We start from the raw sequence: 18,699 nt of genomic DNA on the forward strand, positions 1-18,699 counted from the left end.
TAGAAGTTTTCCTTATTTCTGTACAATCAACTGGCGCTTGATCCCGCCCTCTGTTTATCGTTTTTGATGACACTACGCACACGTCATCATCATCATCCCAGTTCACTAAGTACCTACTTTGCTCGCGCTAATACATTAAAGTTTTCCTTGTTTCCGCATACGATGTGAATAGCATTTGTCGGTACAGTAATTATTATGTCGCGCGCAGTGATGTGCCTTCCTTGTTTCTTGTTCAGTCTTCTTGTTGCCCTCCTGCTTGGATCTGTAAAATGATCTGCAGTGTGCAATAAATAGATAACAAAAATGTATGTACATCTTAGGCTTCCAGGGGCCCATGATAATGCGGTCACACATGCTGTACACTTTTCTATAATTAACAACTCAAATAACACAACTACCCAGAAGTAAATGGAAAGGTAACGGTCAAGGCCAAGCTAGTCAGTCATATCACTGTACAAGAAGTGGAACTCTATATTTCTATATTATGACAGCACAGCACAAAGCAAGAAGCAAGCGGGCAAATTGTTTCAAACCGAGAATTAGGAAGAATTTCCGAGCATACATCGCACGCGCCGACGCCAGCCACACTGAAAAGTGTTCCCCTTTAAACGGCTTTTAGGTGTACAACGGAGGGATCCGTAGATGCCTGAACGTGTGTCTACTGGGTTCCAGGTGGCGCCTTTGGTTCGGTGGGAGCTATTGTTCACTTGCCTTGGTCGATGTGAGATGCTAGAAATGATGCAATCCGCGTCACTTGAGGATGAACTTCTTCCAGAAGCGGCAGTGGTCTGCGTGCAGTCCTTTGCCCAGTCGGAACCGCCTGGGACTCAGTTCCATGTGCACCGGATTGAGCTCCGAGTAGCGAGGCCACTGTGTACCGTTCATTTCCGGTGGTTTGCTGCGTGAAGACAGAGAAATTAGGACTACCGCGAAAACGCTGTCTGACGCCCCTCTATCTCATGGAACTCTTTAACCTCGTTGCAGTATTTCCTGAGAACCGCGTTTTACGAGAAGCGAATTTGGTGTCTAAACTTTAAAATAACTAATTAACTTAGCGTGGACAATTAGACTGGGCCGCCGCGGTGGCTCAGTGGCTATGGTGCTCGGCTGCTGACCCAAAAGACGCGGGTTCGATCCCGGCCGCGGCGGCTAGAATTTCTTTGGAGGAGAAATTCTAGAGACCCGTGTACTGTGCGATGTCAGTGCACGTTAAAGAACCCCAGGTGGTCGAAATTTCCGGAGCCCTTCACTACGGCGTCTCTCATAGCCTTAGTCGCTTTGGGACGTTAAACCCCACAAAACCAAACCAAACAATTAGACTGGTTCGCTCAACCTGTAGACAGCAAACAGTGCAACGCGAAAACAAAGATGAAACACAAATGGGCGCTGATTTTCACCTGATGTGTAACAGAACAATGCTTGCGAAGCACGTACATAACACAAATGAATTCGCATAAAATGAAAGCCGATAGTAGCGCACAACCAGCATGCAAATACCATCGCATCTACTTGCGAATACTCAATAAAACCGACTTTTTTTTCTGTTACTGCCATCGACAGGCACGAATCACTAAGTTTCGCAATTTCATGTGCCTGAAATGTCTTTCTTGCTAGCTTGTGTTTTTGCTTGCGCAGCACGATGTGTGATGATGACGATAGCGATGTTGATTTCTAATGGCGCAAGGGCAGTTTTCGCCAAAGAACTGCACGGTGGGACCAGAGACCCATTTCCAAGCATTTTACCCCAGAGAATCTCAGCAACAGGCCAGGGAAAAGCTTGTACTCATTTGCATCACCTGTGGGTACTCAGCGGCACTGAGGATCGAATCTCGCACCTCCCGCATATAAGTTCTGCAGTGTGTTCTAAGATGCCCCTGGAGTAGCATGCTAGGCTTATAAGCAGGCAGACCACTCCTTTATTCATTAAAGTCTCTCTCTCTCTCTCTCTACGATGCCCTGACATGGTTGTTAAGTTGTACTGAAAATACCTTAATCTATCGCTTAGACAGAGATAAGTTTGACCCATGTAGAATGTGCAACAGGCTAACAAAATTGGGCACACGGCTTCTTCCGAGCATTCGACAAAGCAGTAGCAGCGTTTCGTGCTGCAAGAAGCGAAATTTCCCCTCTCAGCGTGCACGGCTCTGCGAAGCTTGCACAGCTTTTCCGGAGCAAAGAAAGCGACATGGACATCCACTCGCTTTCTATCGTTCTTTAAGTTTATGCATATAAGAGACGATGGTTGAGTTTTTTTTTTCTCTCTCAAATTCAGAAGTAGCTAGGTCACCATATAAACGCCACCTACAGCTTTTCCTTTTCCCTTATGAGCCATGTAAAGTGGTTTCTTTTACATCGCTAGCATTCATTGCTCCGAAGCTTATGACTTCCCGGTGTTTTAGAGTGCACCAGTGCAAGGCTTAGAAGGAAACTGCTTGCCCTGTATGTTTTTGACAAAGGCTGCACCTAAATGATGAGTTCAAAAAAAAAAAAGAGATCTTGATGTTTTCCTGTTGTCGTCTCTGTGAGGTATATATTTGCTCGATCAAGTGCTTGCAGTGAGGTTCATTGCCCTCTGCCCCTTTCCGTTCCCCATTCCTACCCTATATTTCTGCGCACTACTTTTATTGGATGCTTGGATCAGTAAGGCATGATATTTACTTCCTCGGGCGATGATGGAACCACGCATACCCTCGTGGACGCGCTATGAAATTGCTGAATTTAAAACAACTAAACAAATCAAAAATGATTGGAAAGCTAGGAGTGTGTATTAGTCGATCAACTAATTACTGAATCTCGACCGAGCGACCAATGAGTTGACAAATAAATCATTCAATCAATCAATCGATTAATCAATCTCAGCAATAAAATCGGATGGAGAGCTAGTACGCCAGAGCTAGTATGCCAGGCAATCTCCGAGCGGCGCGTTTCGCCGCAAGTCCCAGAAAGCCGACCTCGATCTTTTGCCTCTTTACCGGCGGCGAAGCACGTGGTCGGCGCGGCGCGGTTATATAACAGCCGAAGAAACAAGGCCGACTCAGCGCGCACGATCGAGTAACCTTGCAGCTCGCCAAGGGAGAGTGAAGCGACTCTCGAGCAGCACACACAACACCAGCCCTTCCCACTTGGCTATGTGGAGCACGTAACGGCGGCGGCGACGGTAACCGGACATTTCCTCGAGTCCTTCCGGTGGCGAGGAGGGGCGGCTCGTGAGTGGGGATAGCCCGGCCGCTTAGCCCCGATTTGGTTACGGCGGCGCCGGCAGCAAACGATGCCGTTCGCCCCACGGCAGGCCTTCTCCCTTGTTTGTCTTCGCAGCGTATCCTCCTCCGGCCGGCCGCCAGCTAAATTACCTCGCCGGCTCTTTTACGTACTGAGGAGCCCAATAAGAAAGCGAAGGCGGGAACGCGCGACCCGAGTTCCAACCGGCGTGAGCAGAACACGTGGTGAACTGCATTCGCTAAATGCCGTCTCAAAGTTTCAAACTATCTAGTGTTGCGTCGTTTAGAGCGCGTCGACTCACGGATGCAAATGTTAAAGCAGTTGAGATGCTCAAAAAGGCATTCGGGTTCGCACGCTGAAGTTCTACGCGTTCATTCTAACTTTGCCATACCTTACTCTTTTCTGAGCCATGTCTTCAACACAGTGGAATACAAAAAGCTCTACCTGGACGACGAAAAATCGCCAAAGTGTAACCGCGTTGACTACACAGGAGACGAGTAGTGCACAGATTGAAGGAAAACGGGGGCTTTTAAAATTGCCTTAACGAGTACTACGCCATATTTTCAAGCCTCGCCTCCATTTTTTTTTTCGCTTTTCTCGTCGTTAACATACACATTAAGTGGTTGAGATAATTGCTGGTCATTTTAATCAAACAGTTTCATAAATCAGGCGCAGTTAGCCTATTAAGCTCAATCTAAATCTCCTGGTTGAGTTAAAATCAGGAAGCGTACTACTTTAACTTGCATAAGGAAAGAGGTAAACTTCAGTCAGCAATTTGGGCTAGGGGGTCATTTCTTCAGAATATAAGCTTTATAATCCCTTTGTAATCCGACCTACATTCTCCACCATATGCTGTCAGCGCATATATACCGCTTGTCAGAAATTAAATCACAGAACGAAAAATATGCGTGTTTTCAAGACATATTTCCCAGGTGGCCCATATGAGGCTAGTGACCGCCATTGTCAGTTGCTGTTATCTTGAAGTCCGAAATTCTTTCCATTGGGGGTGGGGGCTGTGAGAACTATTGCGCTTTAAAATACCGCAAGGGCTGTCGACACCATACCCTTCAACAAGCGTAACGCGAGATAAAGGAGACAGAACCAGCGTGCTGTAACTAAAGTTGCATTTCACGGTTTCAGGTTTCAAACATTGCCAAGGAACTTATCACCTGGTGCTGCGGTCGATTAATTTAATCAAGGATTTCTAGGTTAATTAGTTGATAACGAGTTCTCTAAAGCGTTTTCCCCCCATATAAATCTGAGAACCTGGCCAAGAAAAAGCTTCTACCCACCGAAAAATCGGAGTGTACCCGGCGGCACCGAGGACCGAACCCAGAACCTCCTGCCAACAAGGCAATGCTTAAACCATTACGTGACTGGTAAGGTGAGAAGAACGACAAAGAAAGTTCGTTCTAAAAATCGTGACATGAGCAAAAAACAAGATGAATACAAATTTTCCACCGCTAACTGGTACTGCAACTTGCGGAACTTTTCCCTAAGCTTGAAAGATGGGTTTGTGGGCATAACCAAAAAAAGAAACCTTCTAAAGAGCTCGCTAAGCGCACAGCAGAAAAGAGTGAAATCAATTGTGCTCCTTGACCCCTAAGAGGTTCTTTTCCATTGGTGTGTTCCGTGCGGACTGTGAATAAGGCATATTTCAATAACGTTCAGCGTCATACTGCGATGGCTTATCACAATGCCCGAGCTCACACGTCTTTCAAAAGGCAGCAGCTTGGTGACTGGTTTTAAAGACATCAAAAAAAAGGAAGCAACAAATTTGTCTGAGTACATACGCATGCTATTCAGTCGTTCGTGCTGTGAAGTAATTTAATTGCAGATATCTCGGCACCAGGCCACATACAGAATTTCAATAACGCTCATAGCAGCAGAGGCACGAAATTCGCAGCTTGCATGCCATTGACTAAGAACATATATTGCCGTATTCAATTCGGAGCTCAAATTATATATAAAATACGTCGCCATCGTCGTATTAAGTAATTGGAGGACTGAGGCATTCGCGCTGTTCTGCAATCGGGCTGTCTCCCTCTACATCCTTTCAACCAGCTGTCCGTGTTTTATACTGTTTGTATCTGGCACTTGCAGATCATTCAGTCCTACAGGTAGTGATTTTGAAGTGTTCGTTCATCTGGGCTAATTGTACTGCGGAAACAACCAAGCTGCCCATAAATTTTTTTCAAAAATTTGCCACGGGAAACTTCAACTAAAAAGCTACTTATTCGTCGACTTAACACCACGACACCCTCAAGTCTACCGGTCCGGAGATCATATGCGGGCTAAATCGCACCGGGTGGCTTCTTTAAGCAGCAAAATCTCAACAGCACGCGACTTCCATCTCACCCGCTGACCCGGAGCCTCGAAGCCGTAACTTCGGCAAGCCTCTGTTTCCCGCAGTCATAATCTTGGATGAGAGCGCAGTTCTACGGAAGCCCCTCCCGCCCCTCGATTCGAGGACATGTGCTGCCGTACACAAAGACGGCACGTGCTCCGCACAGCCCATACAACGCTGGCGGCACAAAAATCCGCCGTGACCTCCAGCGGCAGCACACCAGCGAGGAGGGCGAACTAAGCCGAGCCGGAAGTAATCGCGCCTTCGCGGGGCGTGCAGACGAGACCGCTTATTTCCGTTCCCCACTTCCCGGTCGACGATGCGAGCCGGCAGCAACAGCGCGTGAGAGCTCGGCAGGAGCTCGTGTTCGGGGATTTCTCGACTCTGGGGCCGCGTCCTGACTTCATTGACCAGTCGACACGTGCGCCTCCGGCGAGACGAATAGTCCTTCCTCGTCTGCCCCTTTTCTTCACTAAACGACTGCTGCTTTGTTTGCGGTCGCGCACCTTGTTCTTTTCTTTTGCTCATTTTTTTAGGCGAAAGCCTTTAATGATGGTTCATACTCGCGGCCATGACTGTCCGTCCGTGCGTTGCATCTGAAGTGAAAGTCATAACTAGTCATTACTAGTCACAAGTCATGACTAACTAGTCATTAATCAGTCATGAACAAATTAGTCATGACTGGTTTGTCACTAACCAATCATGACTAATTAGTCATCAACGTATTAGTAATGACTAGCTAGTCATCAACCAAACATAAACTAATTAGTCACGACTAGTTAGTAATTAATCAGTCATGACTAGTTAGTAATTAATCAATCATGACTAGTTAGTCATGACTAATTAATCATGACTAGTCAATCCAAGTCGCCCCATAGCCGCCTCCTGTGCGCCTACTCGGCAAGGTGCGTGGAAAGGCTCTCGCCTCGCGCACTTTAGATCGTCCAAGTGCCCCCTGAATTTTTATTGTGTTTGCGATGAAAAATAAGCTGATAGAGGATAACTGACGAAATCTCCGTCTGGCCGCCTGATAATCGCCAGCTGTGGCGACAGAGAGCGCTAACCTTACTCATTGTGCTCAGTTAATTGTGAGAACTCAAGTTTGGCAATAGGTTGCAACTTTGGAACCGAAGTTCAATAGCCTTTCTTGGTGGCCTTAAACCGGGTTCATGTTTTACAAGTTTCCTGTATAGATTTTTTGTTCTGTAGTACAGCGATGGCTGAACTGATTTATGCAAAATGCAGTGCAGAAGGGCTGAAGTAAGTGACACGGAATTTGCAAAGAAATACTCGTGTAATCTTTCTTACTCCAACAGAGACTTCGGCTCCTCATATTTCAAGCAACAGGTGCTCGGTGGGAACGGAGGAATATGACTTGCGTATTAGCACAGTTATGAGGACATTACAAAATTTTAACGGCAATGTGAAAGGCTTTACTACACCGTCTCCGCTGACTGCTTGTGAACCTTTCATCACAGCAATGCCCGAAGGCTTCAACAAGTTCTGCAAAGGCATCAGTCGCACATTCCCTAGTATGTTCTTCTCAGAAGCACCAGTGTTACAAACAGGTGACCCCTTATAGAGGCACAGATTTCTCGGAAGAGCGTCGTCCCTGCGCTCCAGAATGTGACGAAAGCACTTTATAAGCTCAACATGCTGCTTACGAATTCTGCGCTTTACAGCATCTAGAAGGGTAAGGACCTCTGCTGTTGCTCTCCAGCGACGCTGAGTGCTGCAACGGCGCTCCAAGACACTTCGTTACGCAACCGGACCACTTCGTTCGCCCTTGCTCGGAGGTCTGTGTAGCGCGTTATCTTGTCCTCGTACTTTTCGCTCTTCCTCCGGCTGCACGAAGCCGCGCAAGTAGCCGTTCCGCTCCCGCAGTGACCGTCTACAGCCCTGATTGGGGTCGGTGATGCTGACACGCACGACACTTCTTCTTTTGCCTGACCCCAAAACGTAACGCCTGATCCGGGCTCGACAAGGCGGAAGAAATAGCTGAGCCGCGGCACGCGGTCGTGTCGCTGCATCAAGGAAATCTCCATTGATCTGCCTATTGTGCCGACAGGACGAGTCGCTGGCGGCCGGAGTCATCCCTCGTCTTTCAGCAGCGTCGCCCGTGCATGTATAATTAGAGTGCTTGCGATCGCCGCGAATAAGATAGCCAGAAGGAAACTTCCCCGGGTCGCTCTTGCCAGCTGTTGCGCCTCTGTCCCATAGTTGTCGCCGTTAAAGCTTTTGAGAACTGCTGTTTAGACGACGCAGTGACGCTGCCGTGAAAGTTATGTGAGCCTTAAAAGTTAGCAAAGAAATAGGACGGGCCAAAGGGTTAGGAGAAGACACCCGGCACAGCCGCCAGTACTGCGGCATCTTACCACTCTAAGGTACGATCCGCAGTTTCTGCGAAAGAATCGTAAGTTTCGAATCGTAAGCATCACCTCTTATGCGTTTTTCGGTTACTCTATTTCCATGACTGTTCACACGCATCGCGTCATTTTACTGAACTGCATCATCCGTGCATCGGCTACACTGTGTGCATTGCTTCGTGAAATGCTCGAGGCAGCGTTTTTTTTTTTTTAATGAATCAGCCGCCTTTTTGTGACCACTCCTTTCACAGTACATTACTCTGTAGCTTCGTCGACGGCCAGCCCGCCTTTGATGACGGTACTCTTGGCGTATGACAGCGGTCTCTGGTCATATGCTCTGCCGTTAAAGGCGTCAACTTACGATGATGTGAGTGCTAAAGAATTGATCTCAGAAAGAATATACATATTGCGAAATAGATTTGAGCTCTAAAGTTAGAGGTTCGTATATTAATCGCGCTCGTTTTATACGAACAGCTATCTAAACGATCTAAACTTTCGCATCACGTCGCTGTGGACGTGCTCAGCTGGTAGAGCACCGTACGCGACACACAGAGGTCATGAGTTCGGGCCCTATCGGCCGCACGTGGTTGTCTTTTCTTCGACTTTCTAATAGATTATTTTTCACCTAAGACATGATTATGTTACTAATTTCCATTGATCAATCCCACTAATTATAAACAAAACGTTCCTGTATGTTTTACGTGGTTTCAATGACTGTTGCCTTTATCGAAGCTGTATAAGCCATGTTGTTGATCACCACGCTCTGTTCTCGTAAGTTCCAGGTTAGGGATCATATATCAGTGTGACTGTCGGTAATTTCTCAAGAAATGATTGATTATTTTATTGAGCGAGCGAATGAGTGAGTCAGTCAGATCGAAGCGACAAAAGGGGTCAGTCTTGCACGAACACCACCGCTGGTTGAAACCGTAATTTTGATGGGAATGAAGTCTCGAAACGAAGAAAGTTCCAGGTTGTCAGTGCAGTCAGATATGTCAGAAGAGTAAGCTTCGCGCGCGAAAAAGAGAGGACGTGACCGCTATTTCTTCGTACATCGGGCTACAATTCACATTTCCTTTATTTTTTTTTTTTTGTTCTGCAGTGTCACCGCTTTCCTCACTTTCTGTCTTGCAGCTTCTGGGGCTATCTTTACCACTTTCTTCCCTTTTTTTTTCTTCTTTCCGCACTCCGATCTTCCTTCCCCTGACGACGAGAGATTCGCAATGCCCAACGGAATCACCACTCACGCGCCTGAACTGCGCGCTTGCGTAGCGTTGAAATGTAAATTTGCCGAGACGTAAGAGGCTCCGGCGCCGCCGCCCACGGAACCGCGGAAGAGGAAAGGCGCGTTTTCCTCCACGTGGGCGTTTCGGAAGCGCTCTCTTGGGAAAGCTCGGCGCTTCTGCTTCCACGAGCCGCACGCTTTTCCATTTCGTGCAGCTCCACACGTTTTCGGGATGCTACATGTACGCTATTATACGGAGCTTAGCACCTACACTTACGTCCATGCCTTGTGTACAACGCATAGAGCCACGGCAAAAAGTTCTTAGGCCACAAGATGCGTTGTCATGTATCGTAGACGGGCACCTACGGCGCCTCTAGAAGTCTAAAGGTAGGGAGAAGTTATTGCCACGTCTGTTCTCACCCTCCAGATGATTGGAGGTTCGGAAGTGTCAAAGCAATACCTCCCCCCCCCCCCCCCCCCCTGCCCCCCTGCACGACCGATATGCACTCATCCTTTAACACAGTGATATGTGTCCAAGGCTGCAGAATACTGCACATTATTAGAAACTGTACAGGGGCGATGGAAATAAACGCGAACAAAGTGGAGCCTAGCTGCTCCGCTGTTCGCATTTCTTTTCATCACGCTTTCACTTAGGTGGTATCAAAAAGACGCTAGAGTAGCCAATGGTGCATTCTAGGACGACTCCAACCTCTATTTTTAACCCCCAGGTAAAAACGCGGTCAAAATAAATTCGAACAGAAATTCGAACGTAGGCACCACGTTTTTCGCGCTTCTTTCCATCGCGATAGCACACGTTTTAAAATAGATTAAAAGGAAAGCGCGGCGAGGTCTAAAGGCAGAAATGATAGATGTAGGATTAGGGGACGTGAAGAGAGCACTGCGGGTCACACAGCAACCAGGAACTAATGATATCCTATAGGTGAAATGAAGAAAAGGAAATGTACTGTCACAATAACAAGAATTCCGAAATGCGCGACACCAACGCGCTCTGCTGTCCGCATTCCTTTTAATCGCGCCTATTGCTTGACGGTAAGGAAAATACGAGAGAGTCGACCTTGATTGTATCATGGACGACTATGGCGTGTTTTTCTTCCGGCCAGGTACAAGCGTGATGAAAATAAATTCGAACAGCAGAACGGGTTGGCGCCGCGCATTTCGAAATTTTTTTTTATCAGGACAGTACACGGGTGGGCCGTGGACTGCAGTGGACCGGTAATAGTGGCCCGTTAGCGCTATGGAATGATTTTAAAAGGTCTGAAAACGTTACAGAGGACGGCAGACACGAAGGTCGGCAAATGAGATTAAGGCTGTTCGTGGGAGATTAGTTGGAGATTAATGGGGGATTGCAAGGGTGGAAGAGCGGGCTAGTTGGTAGTTCATCTTGAGGAAAAACACAGCGCACTCCTAAGACACGGACAAAGAAAGGCAAGACGATACAGCGCTGAAGACGGTTGTCCGCGTCTTAGGAGTGCGCTGTGTTTTTCCCCATAATGGGGGATTCTTTTGTCCGGCAGTGAGCATAACTTGTATTTTGATGATGATCATGAAAAAATATTTGCCTTCTAAGAATGAAAGGAAGGACTCATGACACTGCATCCTGTCTTTTATTTAAGGACAATGTGAATGCCACTTGGTTATGCCAGTTTGCGCCTTTACCTCAATGTCCTTATTTATATATATATAAAAAGTGTCAGGTCAATGGCCTCTTTGACAGTGTCTCCGATGCGCCCTCACGAACGTGTGAAACGCACGATAGAGGATATAAAACAATATAAAATGAGAAAATTTTTGTCAACAAATTAGCCTAACATGCATTGTTTTCAATTTAATCATGTCAATTTACACGTTTGGTTCAATATGTTTCGAACATCGCTAATGTTTGCGAGTAACATATTGTTTGATTTGAACTAGTTGGAATTTTTCGGATAATTAAATCAATGCCTAAAATTCCAGCTTCGAGCCTGAGTAAGTTCAAGCGGTAATGAAAAAAAAACAAGGCATATAAATATGGCAGAACGAGGCAGCATTTTTAATAGATAAGGCGAAAAATTTAAATGTCCTAAGTTTTCAGCTCAGTTCGTCAATATGTTGTTTTCTTACGAAAACAAAGGAAAGACAGCCTCTTTAGATTCAGCCTCCCAGAGTTAATTAGGTAAATTTTAGGCGCCAAAGCCCCAGGAAAGACTAAAAGGCACGTCGTAGCAGAATATCGCCGGCTCTGGTGTAATGACGGCCAACTAGGGTTAGTTCTCTATGCTGCATCCAAATTTCAGTAATTCGCGTCTCTGCATTTAAAATTCATCTGATTGCAATAGCCACGGCCGGGAGCAAAACCTACCGCGTCAATGCCAGTGGCAGAGCACCATATTGAGCTGTAGCGGGTGCGCATGGGCTGAGCAGGTCAAACTCTCTGCCCATTTTTGAGTTGTGCCACCCACCCCAAAGCTATGAAGACAGCGTATACACTGCAAGACCATTAAAGCTGTCGCTTCATCAGATTGTTTTTGATTCGCAAACATCTTAGTTTCACTCGCTCGCTTTTAGGAAAAAGAATCCTGCAGATTCGATGCACTCCACACTTCGGCGAGGAAAAGACGATTACATAACCGCGATGCCATCGGCGTGCTCAGTCATGCGCGTAGAAAGGCCGGATGGGGGATCGAAGCGTGCCATACCTGGCACGCGGAACCAAACGGGGATAATCGCATCGTTCGTGCTGCCGGGCCAACTCTAGCGCATCGATGGATAAGATAATTATTAATAAGTAATAAGTTTTCATCTCTGAACGATGCACTGTCAGTTGCCAGGTTGGTCGTATACAGTAGAGTCCCAAATGAATTTCCAGGCCCGGGGTTCCTTAACGCCCACCAAATCCATAAACCGGGCGTTTTCGCATTTTGTCGCTGTCGAAATGCGACCGTCACCACCGAAATCGAACCTGTCAAACCGCGGTATGCGAGGGAAGTGTCGTTCGGCCCTCTGACGTTGTTCAAGACTGAACTGTGGCGACAAGGATCCCGTAGTGGGGCCGAAACGCCATTTTTATAACGAATGGTCGGCGCTTGAAGAATTTCCACCATGAACACACCCGACCAGTCGGGTCTCCGTCAAACCCTGTATTTCAAGGCTGAATTGTTAGAAAATACTTCCGGGTGTTGTCATTCCGTTATTCATAACACGCAAAGAACGCCATCGAACAGTGTGACTGTTCAGGCAATCTTCTTTGGTTCTATGTATTGACAATACAGCTTACCGCCACTCACGGCCAACTGTGAGGATTATTTTGTGTCTGCCTTTTTCTTGTGCCGATAAAACTTTTTTTTTCCTTTTTGCTTTTCTCAGCTGCGCTTCCAAGTTATAGGGCATAACGGCAAACTTCCACTTGAGAAAAAAACATGACACTCGGCCATTTTTTTTCTTTCGCTATGCTCGCAATGTATACTCAAATCGCACCTGGTGCTCGAAACACATTGAGCGTGGTCTATCTGAGCAACGAACAAAAATTGCAGCCTTTAAACTCTGATCCACTGAGTCCAACGGAAAGTATACTACCACATTTAAACCGAACGCACTTGATGACACGCTATGATCGCCAGCACAGCCAGTTACGCCCTCCGCTTAGAGAAGGCTGTTTCGCGTTTTCTTTAACCGCCCCTACCTGTATCTGATGGGTCATATAATGTATACGTTAGCAGAGAAAAAAAGCAAAAACTCTCGCTTTTTCTTCTCTCGCAGCTTTCAATGTCAGAATGATCTTGTACACAAACAGCACGAACGTGATACCACAGTTATAGTAACTGACTGCGGTTATCGATGGTATATATATACACTGCTGGCTTTTCCTTGTTGTGCCGTACGCCTTTACTAAGCTGCGTGCCACTAAGGCTCAGATAAGGTGCGTGCGCTGATAATCATCACTCGCAGGTAGAAACCACTCAATGGCCTCGATAGCTCTCTTCCCGACTTCGCGCCCGGTTGTTCGGCTGACAGTTCGGGTGATTTTAAGATAAGCGCATGCGAGAAAGTAGCTTATCGTGCGCAACATCGCGGTTGCCAGGGGTTACAATGACCCGTTCTTTTTTTGGCCGCTAATTAGCGGGAAGCGATTCTTTGCCACACGCGAGGGCCGGCGTTGAAGGCCTTGGCACTCGGTCAGCCAGCCGGTCGAAGACAGGAAACGATTATTAATACTGCCGAACATGACATTTCTTTCAGCAGAATAATCGCCCAATTCCTTCCCTTTCTTTTTCTTTCTCCCATCTTTCGTCACCACACTCATAATTCGAAAAGTGTTTACATCTACTGTGGACACTGTATGACCAGTATGCTTCCGGTGTTGCCTCTATTGCCTGACGTGTGGCGTACTTCACTATTCTATATTTTGCTCATATTATGTTTTTCTAGCCGGATTTCACAATGTGGCTAGTTAATGACTAGGGTGCACCCGGTAGGCTCAGCGTCGATTTTTTTTATCGTGCGCAAATGTCCTTTTCTTGAATATTGCCTTTTTTTTTTCTGCGTGCTTCTTCACGCCTTTCCTTTAATTCACCCAGACAGGCTTGTACACTTCCCTTTACATGACATGCTGTCTCTTTCATAGGGCAATCGATGCATATTCCCGCCGATCACTGCAATAGCACTGATATCAATATATTAGTGATGGTAAATAGAGACCACGTCAGCTTTTCATACACGTGCGTGAGAGTTACTCCAGGTGACACGGACAGGCGTACTAAACTTTAAGGAGCACATCAGAACTCTCCGAAAAGACGAGTGCGGTTAGCTGCAAGTTTCTGAAACCAGATTGCCTATGAAGAATTAGATTACGCATTCAATTTTCACTTGTACTTGCACTCTTATACTTAATGCAGAACAGCACTAAGGCCACCTAGTCGAGGCGAATAGTCGCCAGATCCCTTAAGTAAAAATTAGACTCATAAAGCACCAATGAATCCTTGCAAAATGGCGTAAGACAGATATAAATAAACGTCGAGAACAAAGTGTAAAAAAATTGTATAACTTCATTCTCTCCTTCAGTTACTGCAAAACGTGGGCAAGCATTACGAATAGAACAAAAGTCAGTGCCGTGTTCGAAATGCAGTTAGCACATGACACGGTATAATTATTCTACAGGTGGAGCGAAACATGTATACAGCTAAATCAGATTCCAAACGACATTGTAAATATAATTCCAAAAGAACCTGAAGGCCTTACCCTCATTGTACTTACCCAGTCTTAGCGAAGGTCAGCCATATATCCATAATTTGGCGCGAGAAGGTCACCTCTTCTTCCGTGAACTGCTCGGGGAACCTAAGTGGCACACCAAACACAAACTCCACCTCGTCAAAATGTGCCGTTCCAAGCCACTCCGGCCAATAGCTGTTGCTGGGGCGGTGCGTGAAGTGGTAGAAGTAGACACTGTTGTTGAACTCTGAGTACACTTCACCGTAGTAAATCGTGGGGCATATCTGAAGGTAATCGCCGATTGCCTCGATGAATGCGTTCCGCACGCTTGGGTAGTCCCGGTCCTTGATATTCTTGAAGTAATGGTCCCTGATGTCTCTGGTACCAGTACGGATGATGTACTGGAAAAAGAATATGAGGTAGAACGCCGCTTCGTCCTTGGTGATGTTCGGTGCGAGGCCGTTGAGAAATATGTAAGGGAGTGTGTTGGCAACGAAGATGCTGCCTTCGTCCTTGTTCACGCCCAGAAGGACGTCTGAATCCTTGAAGAGTCCTTTCCGGAGAGCCTCATGCGCGTTGATTGGCATGAAGTCGTCTCCGTACCGGGGATGATAGGTGAGAACTCGTTTGCCTAGAGCCTTCTCTGCAGTACTAAATAACGTGCCCGCGTCGATTTCACGTAGACATCGAACCACGTCGTCAGCTTCGGCTTTGTCCTGGAAGTTGTGCGTGGAGTTGGCGCACTTGAAGATCTCTGCGAACTCCGTAGCCTTCTTGATTCCGTCGGCTGTGTTGTCCGGGGTGTCCCACAAAGGGCTGCCACTTTGCAGTATAACGCGCTTCACCATGGACCGGCTCATCGGAGAAATGAGATGCAAGCCAGCTGACACGGCACCGGCACTTTCACCCATCAACACTAGGTGTCCCGGATCAGCACCAAAAGACTGCGCATTCTCGTGTAGCCATTGTATAGCCAACTGCTGGTCATACAGACCCATGTTTCCGGGAATATCTTCGCTGTCCGCGTTAAGGAATCCCAACGCCCCTAACCGGTAGTTCATAGATGCCACCACGACGTCGCCGTAAGCCGCCATTATACCACCGTCGTAGAACTCCCAGTCAGTAGAGCCGATGTTGAAGCCACCACCATAGATAAATACAATCATGGGCTTCAGACTTGTGGAGCCTTTTGTCACGTTGTGGTCGGCGGCGTCAGGTGTCCACACGTTCAGATGCAAGCAGTCCTCACTCTCAGGCTTCTTACTGGCAGCCCAACTCCAGCTGGACGTGAAGGATACGTGGTAGCATGGGGGGCCCATATTTGTGGCGTCCAGAGTGTTCTCCCATGGTCGTACCGGAAGTGGCCTCTTGAACCTTAGCTCTCCCAGTGGCGGCGTGGCGAAAGGAATGCCAAGAAAGACGTCAAGTTTACGACCCAGCACCTCTGTTTTGAAGCCTGCTACTCTGCCGGTCGTGGTATGGACGAGCGGGCGGCCATCCTCAGTGTGCTCATGAAGCCGAGGCGGTGGCGTAGCCAGCGCAGACGTAGTGGTTTCTACATCAACTGCAATGCCAATGTCTGTCACACTCAAGACTCCGATGTTCGTCTCCAAGTCGTTATTTCCGCCTCCTCGGTTGGACGTGTCCGGTGCAGAGCCCGCCGACGGAACAAGATACGCATCCGGTAGAGGATTAGGCGGCGCGAGCAGGGATTGCGGTGCCCCTGCGTCACCATCGGTGTCGCTAGAAGCGTCGTCGGCCACCGCGGCGACGTCATTGCCTGGTCCCAGGATTGTTAGGTCTCCCTTGCGCTTCTCTGGCTTCAGCGGTGGCCTGTCCTGGCCCGAGTCCTTTTCGGGTCCAGAACTAGCCAGGAGTTCGGGCGGGAGCTGGAGCACCAGGGTTGCGATGGAGATGGCAATGAGGCACACCAGTCCGAGCAGCAGGCACAGCACCCATGTCCGCATCGCGCCTTTCGTTTTCCACTCTGCACTCGAGAGGAAAGGCGAGAGTTACGCGTCTTATTTTGGTGTAGTGATTTGTGCTTAGAAAGGAGGAGGCGCAGCCGGGAAGGAAGCGCGCCTCGACCCCCTTCCGGAAGGTTGCGCGGCGGGCGAAAAATCGAAACGCCAGCGAGAACGAGAGGCGCCGATGTAACAGGGTCTGATCTGGGAGTCAGATAGCTGCCTGCCACTTACGTGTCCGCTATACTGATGCAGCGCGCCTGCGACGTCGCCCTTTCCCGCTCTTTTTTCAACTTCAGCACCCTGTACATGGCTTTACCGAAGGTAGCCACGCACACAAAAATTTTCGCACGAGCGGGTAGTTCCTGTATGCGGCTGTCGACGTCCTTAAGCGTATTCCAACACATGAAGTAAGTGCGGCTGCGGACCTGCCCCTGTTTTATAAACAGAATCGAAAAGCCATTTTTGGCACCCGTCGCAGTTTTGCTTACGCGCTACATGGCCTCTCTCATTCTGAGGGCATATACTACCAATGGCTAGTAAAATTTCAGGGTGAGCGATGCCACTTAGCCAGTCTAACGCGTAGGAATAAAATTATAGGAGGACTGTTTAGTCCGCCCACTGCTCTCCGTTTGGCCTTTTGGAGACACTGAATCTTTCCCAAAGAAGCTATGCGCTGCATCTTTATCTTTCCTCTTCTAGCTATTTTTTGATCAGTTATTGCAACCAGAGAACATTAATAGCTTGCGAAAGCATAGTGGAAAATGAAGCGAAGTACTTCTTCTTGTCGACACTCGGGGCCTGCATGTTCTTTATTGCACTTACTGCAGTTCTTTATTGCTTTTGTGCTACAAAAATTGAACCGAATTCAGCTTGTTTTTCTCCTGTAAAATCCACGAGAGAGATTTCATGAGAAAACTTGCCCAATAAGTACCAGAGTAATGCGCACACTCGATAAAAACATGTATGTAAAAAAAAAACGCGCAGAAGCTTCATGCGCTTTACGAGCCCGCTATTTGATTGCGCAGTTTTAATAAGTATTTCATAATTTTTCTTAAAGGTTAGTTTTCATTATACTGGTGCTTGTGAATGTAAGCAGGGTTACTTGCGTTTTACGCCCTCTCGTGAGCAGCGTCGATACAAAATAGCACAATTGTTCTGAAGTTCCATTGAGCCTGACACGAGCCCAAAATCGAGAACAAAAACCAACTGCTTCATCTATTCAAGATTGTAGCACTGCTAGGAGCAGAAATGCAGCATCTGTGCAAATGTAAAATAAGCTAAGTTAATAAACAATTCACAAGGCGCACGCTATAAGAGAAATTAAGAAAAATGACCTCAAAACTTATCAATAAATAATTAGCTTCATCCAAATTGCTGCGCACTAAACAATAGGCATTCATGTGGTCTACCTGTGCGCGCACGCACACACATGCCCTCACATGCAGACACATGCACACCCATGCACAAACATGCATACGCACATACGCAAAAGAACAGCCGACTGCTTGTCAGGATTATCGTCTTTTGAGACAAGAAAACACCTGCTGCCTTTAAGGTTTATGCATCTGCGACTTTCAGCGTGTACTTTGAGCCGTCGTCTGCCCTAATGGAGTCTTTGTTTATGCAGCAATTCAGGCCGCTTGCATAACTTATATACGATAGACATTAGTGCCGCGAAAGAAAGCGTGCGTTGCACTTACGTGAGCTAGACCCTCACATTATGCTAATCATTCTGCAGCCGTCTGTCTTCCATCAAGCATATCTAATTCCAGATTCGCCATGCACCATACAAAACGGGCAACCCTGTGCATTTCATTCCACTACAGTTCAGAATGGGCAACAGAGCGAGGAAGGATATTTGGGTGCACAGAATCAGGCTGCTTCTACTCGCTCGTGTAAGGAGATACGCGATCGCTGAATGCAGCTGCTTGCGCTGCCTGTGTAGCAATGTATTTCAATTTCTATTGGAGCTGCCGGAATGCAGCACGCTGCGGCCTTGCGCCACATGTCGCAGACACGCAATCAATGCGTCTGCTTCGCAAGACCTGAAGCAATGGAGAGTCGAGAGCAAACAGAGGCAACGAGGCCAGCTTGGCTGACCGACTGCCTCGGGTATCGCCTGGTCAAGGACACGAAGACGATGCGGTAGACCGCATGGGCCGATGCAAGCAAGTAGCTTGCGAAACGTCTGAAAGACTCACGTGGCAGGCAGACCACTTATAATGTAGAGTGTGTTGCGCCTACGGAAGTGTACAGAATGATCCTAACCGTACAATAGCATACACGTCATAAGAGTGGCAAATGAAGCACATTAAGACAGGTTGTCCCAGCTGCGTGGTTCAAATATGAAACTCGATGATTTAAGACGTTTCG

The 18,699-nt window shown here is 47.4% G+C and overlaps 1 protein-coding gene across 1 annotated transcript in view; it reads right to left on the bottom strand.

Moving 5' to 3' along the window:
- Positions 1-714: 714 nt before the first annotated feature.
- The window catches only part of LOC149340249 (acetylcholinesterase-1-like), a 51,116-nt gene continuing 33,131 nt past the window's right edge, over positions 715-18,699 (bottom strand). The window contains exons 2-3 of the mRNA XM_089550698.1: positions 14,405-16,346; positions 715-898 (exon numbers count right to left, since the gene is read on the bottom strand). Of these exons, the coding sequence (XP_089406824.1) occupies positions 751-898; positions 14,405-16,326 (2,070 nt within the window). The 5' untranslated portion in view covers positions 16,327-16,346 and the 3' untranslated portion in view covers positions 715-750. The remainder of the gene's footprint in view (positions 899-14,404; positions 16,347-18,699) is intronic.

This window comes from Amblyomma mixtum, chromosome 6 (assembly GCF_055824585.1).
Source record: "Amblyomma mixtum isolate Tamu chromosome 6, ASM5582458v1, whole genome shotgun sequence".
NCBI classification, from domain to species: Eukaryota; Metazoa; Arthropoda; class Arachnida; order Ixodida; family Ixodidae; genus Amblyomma; species Amblyomma mixtum.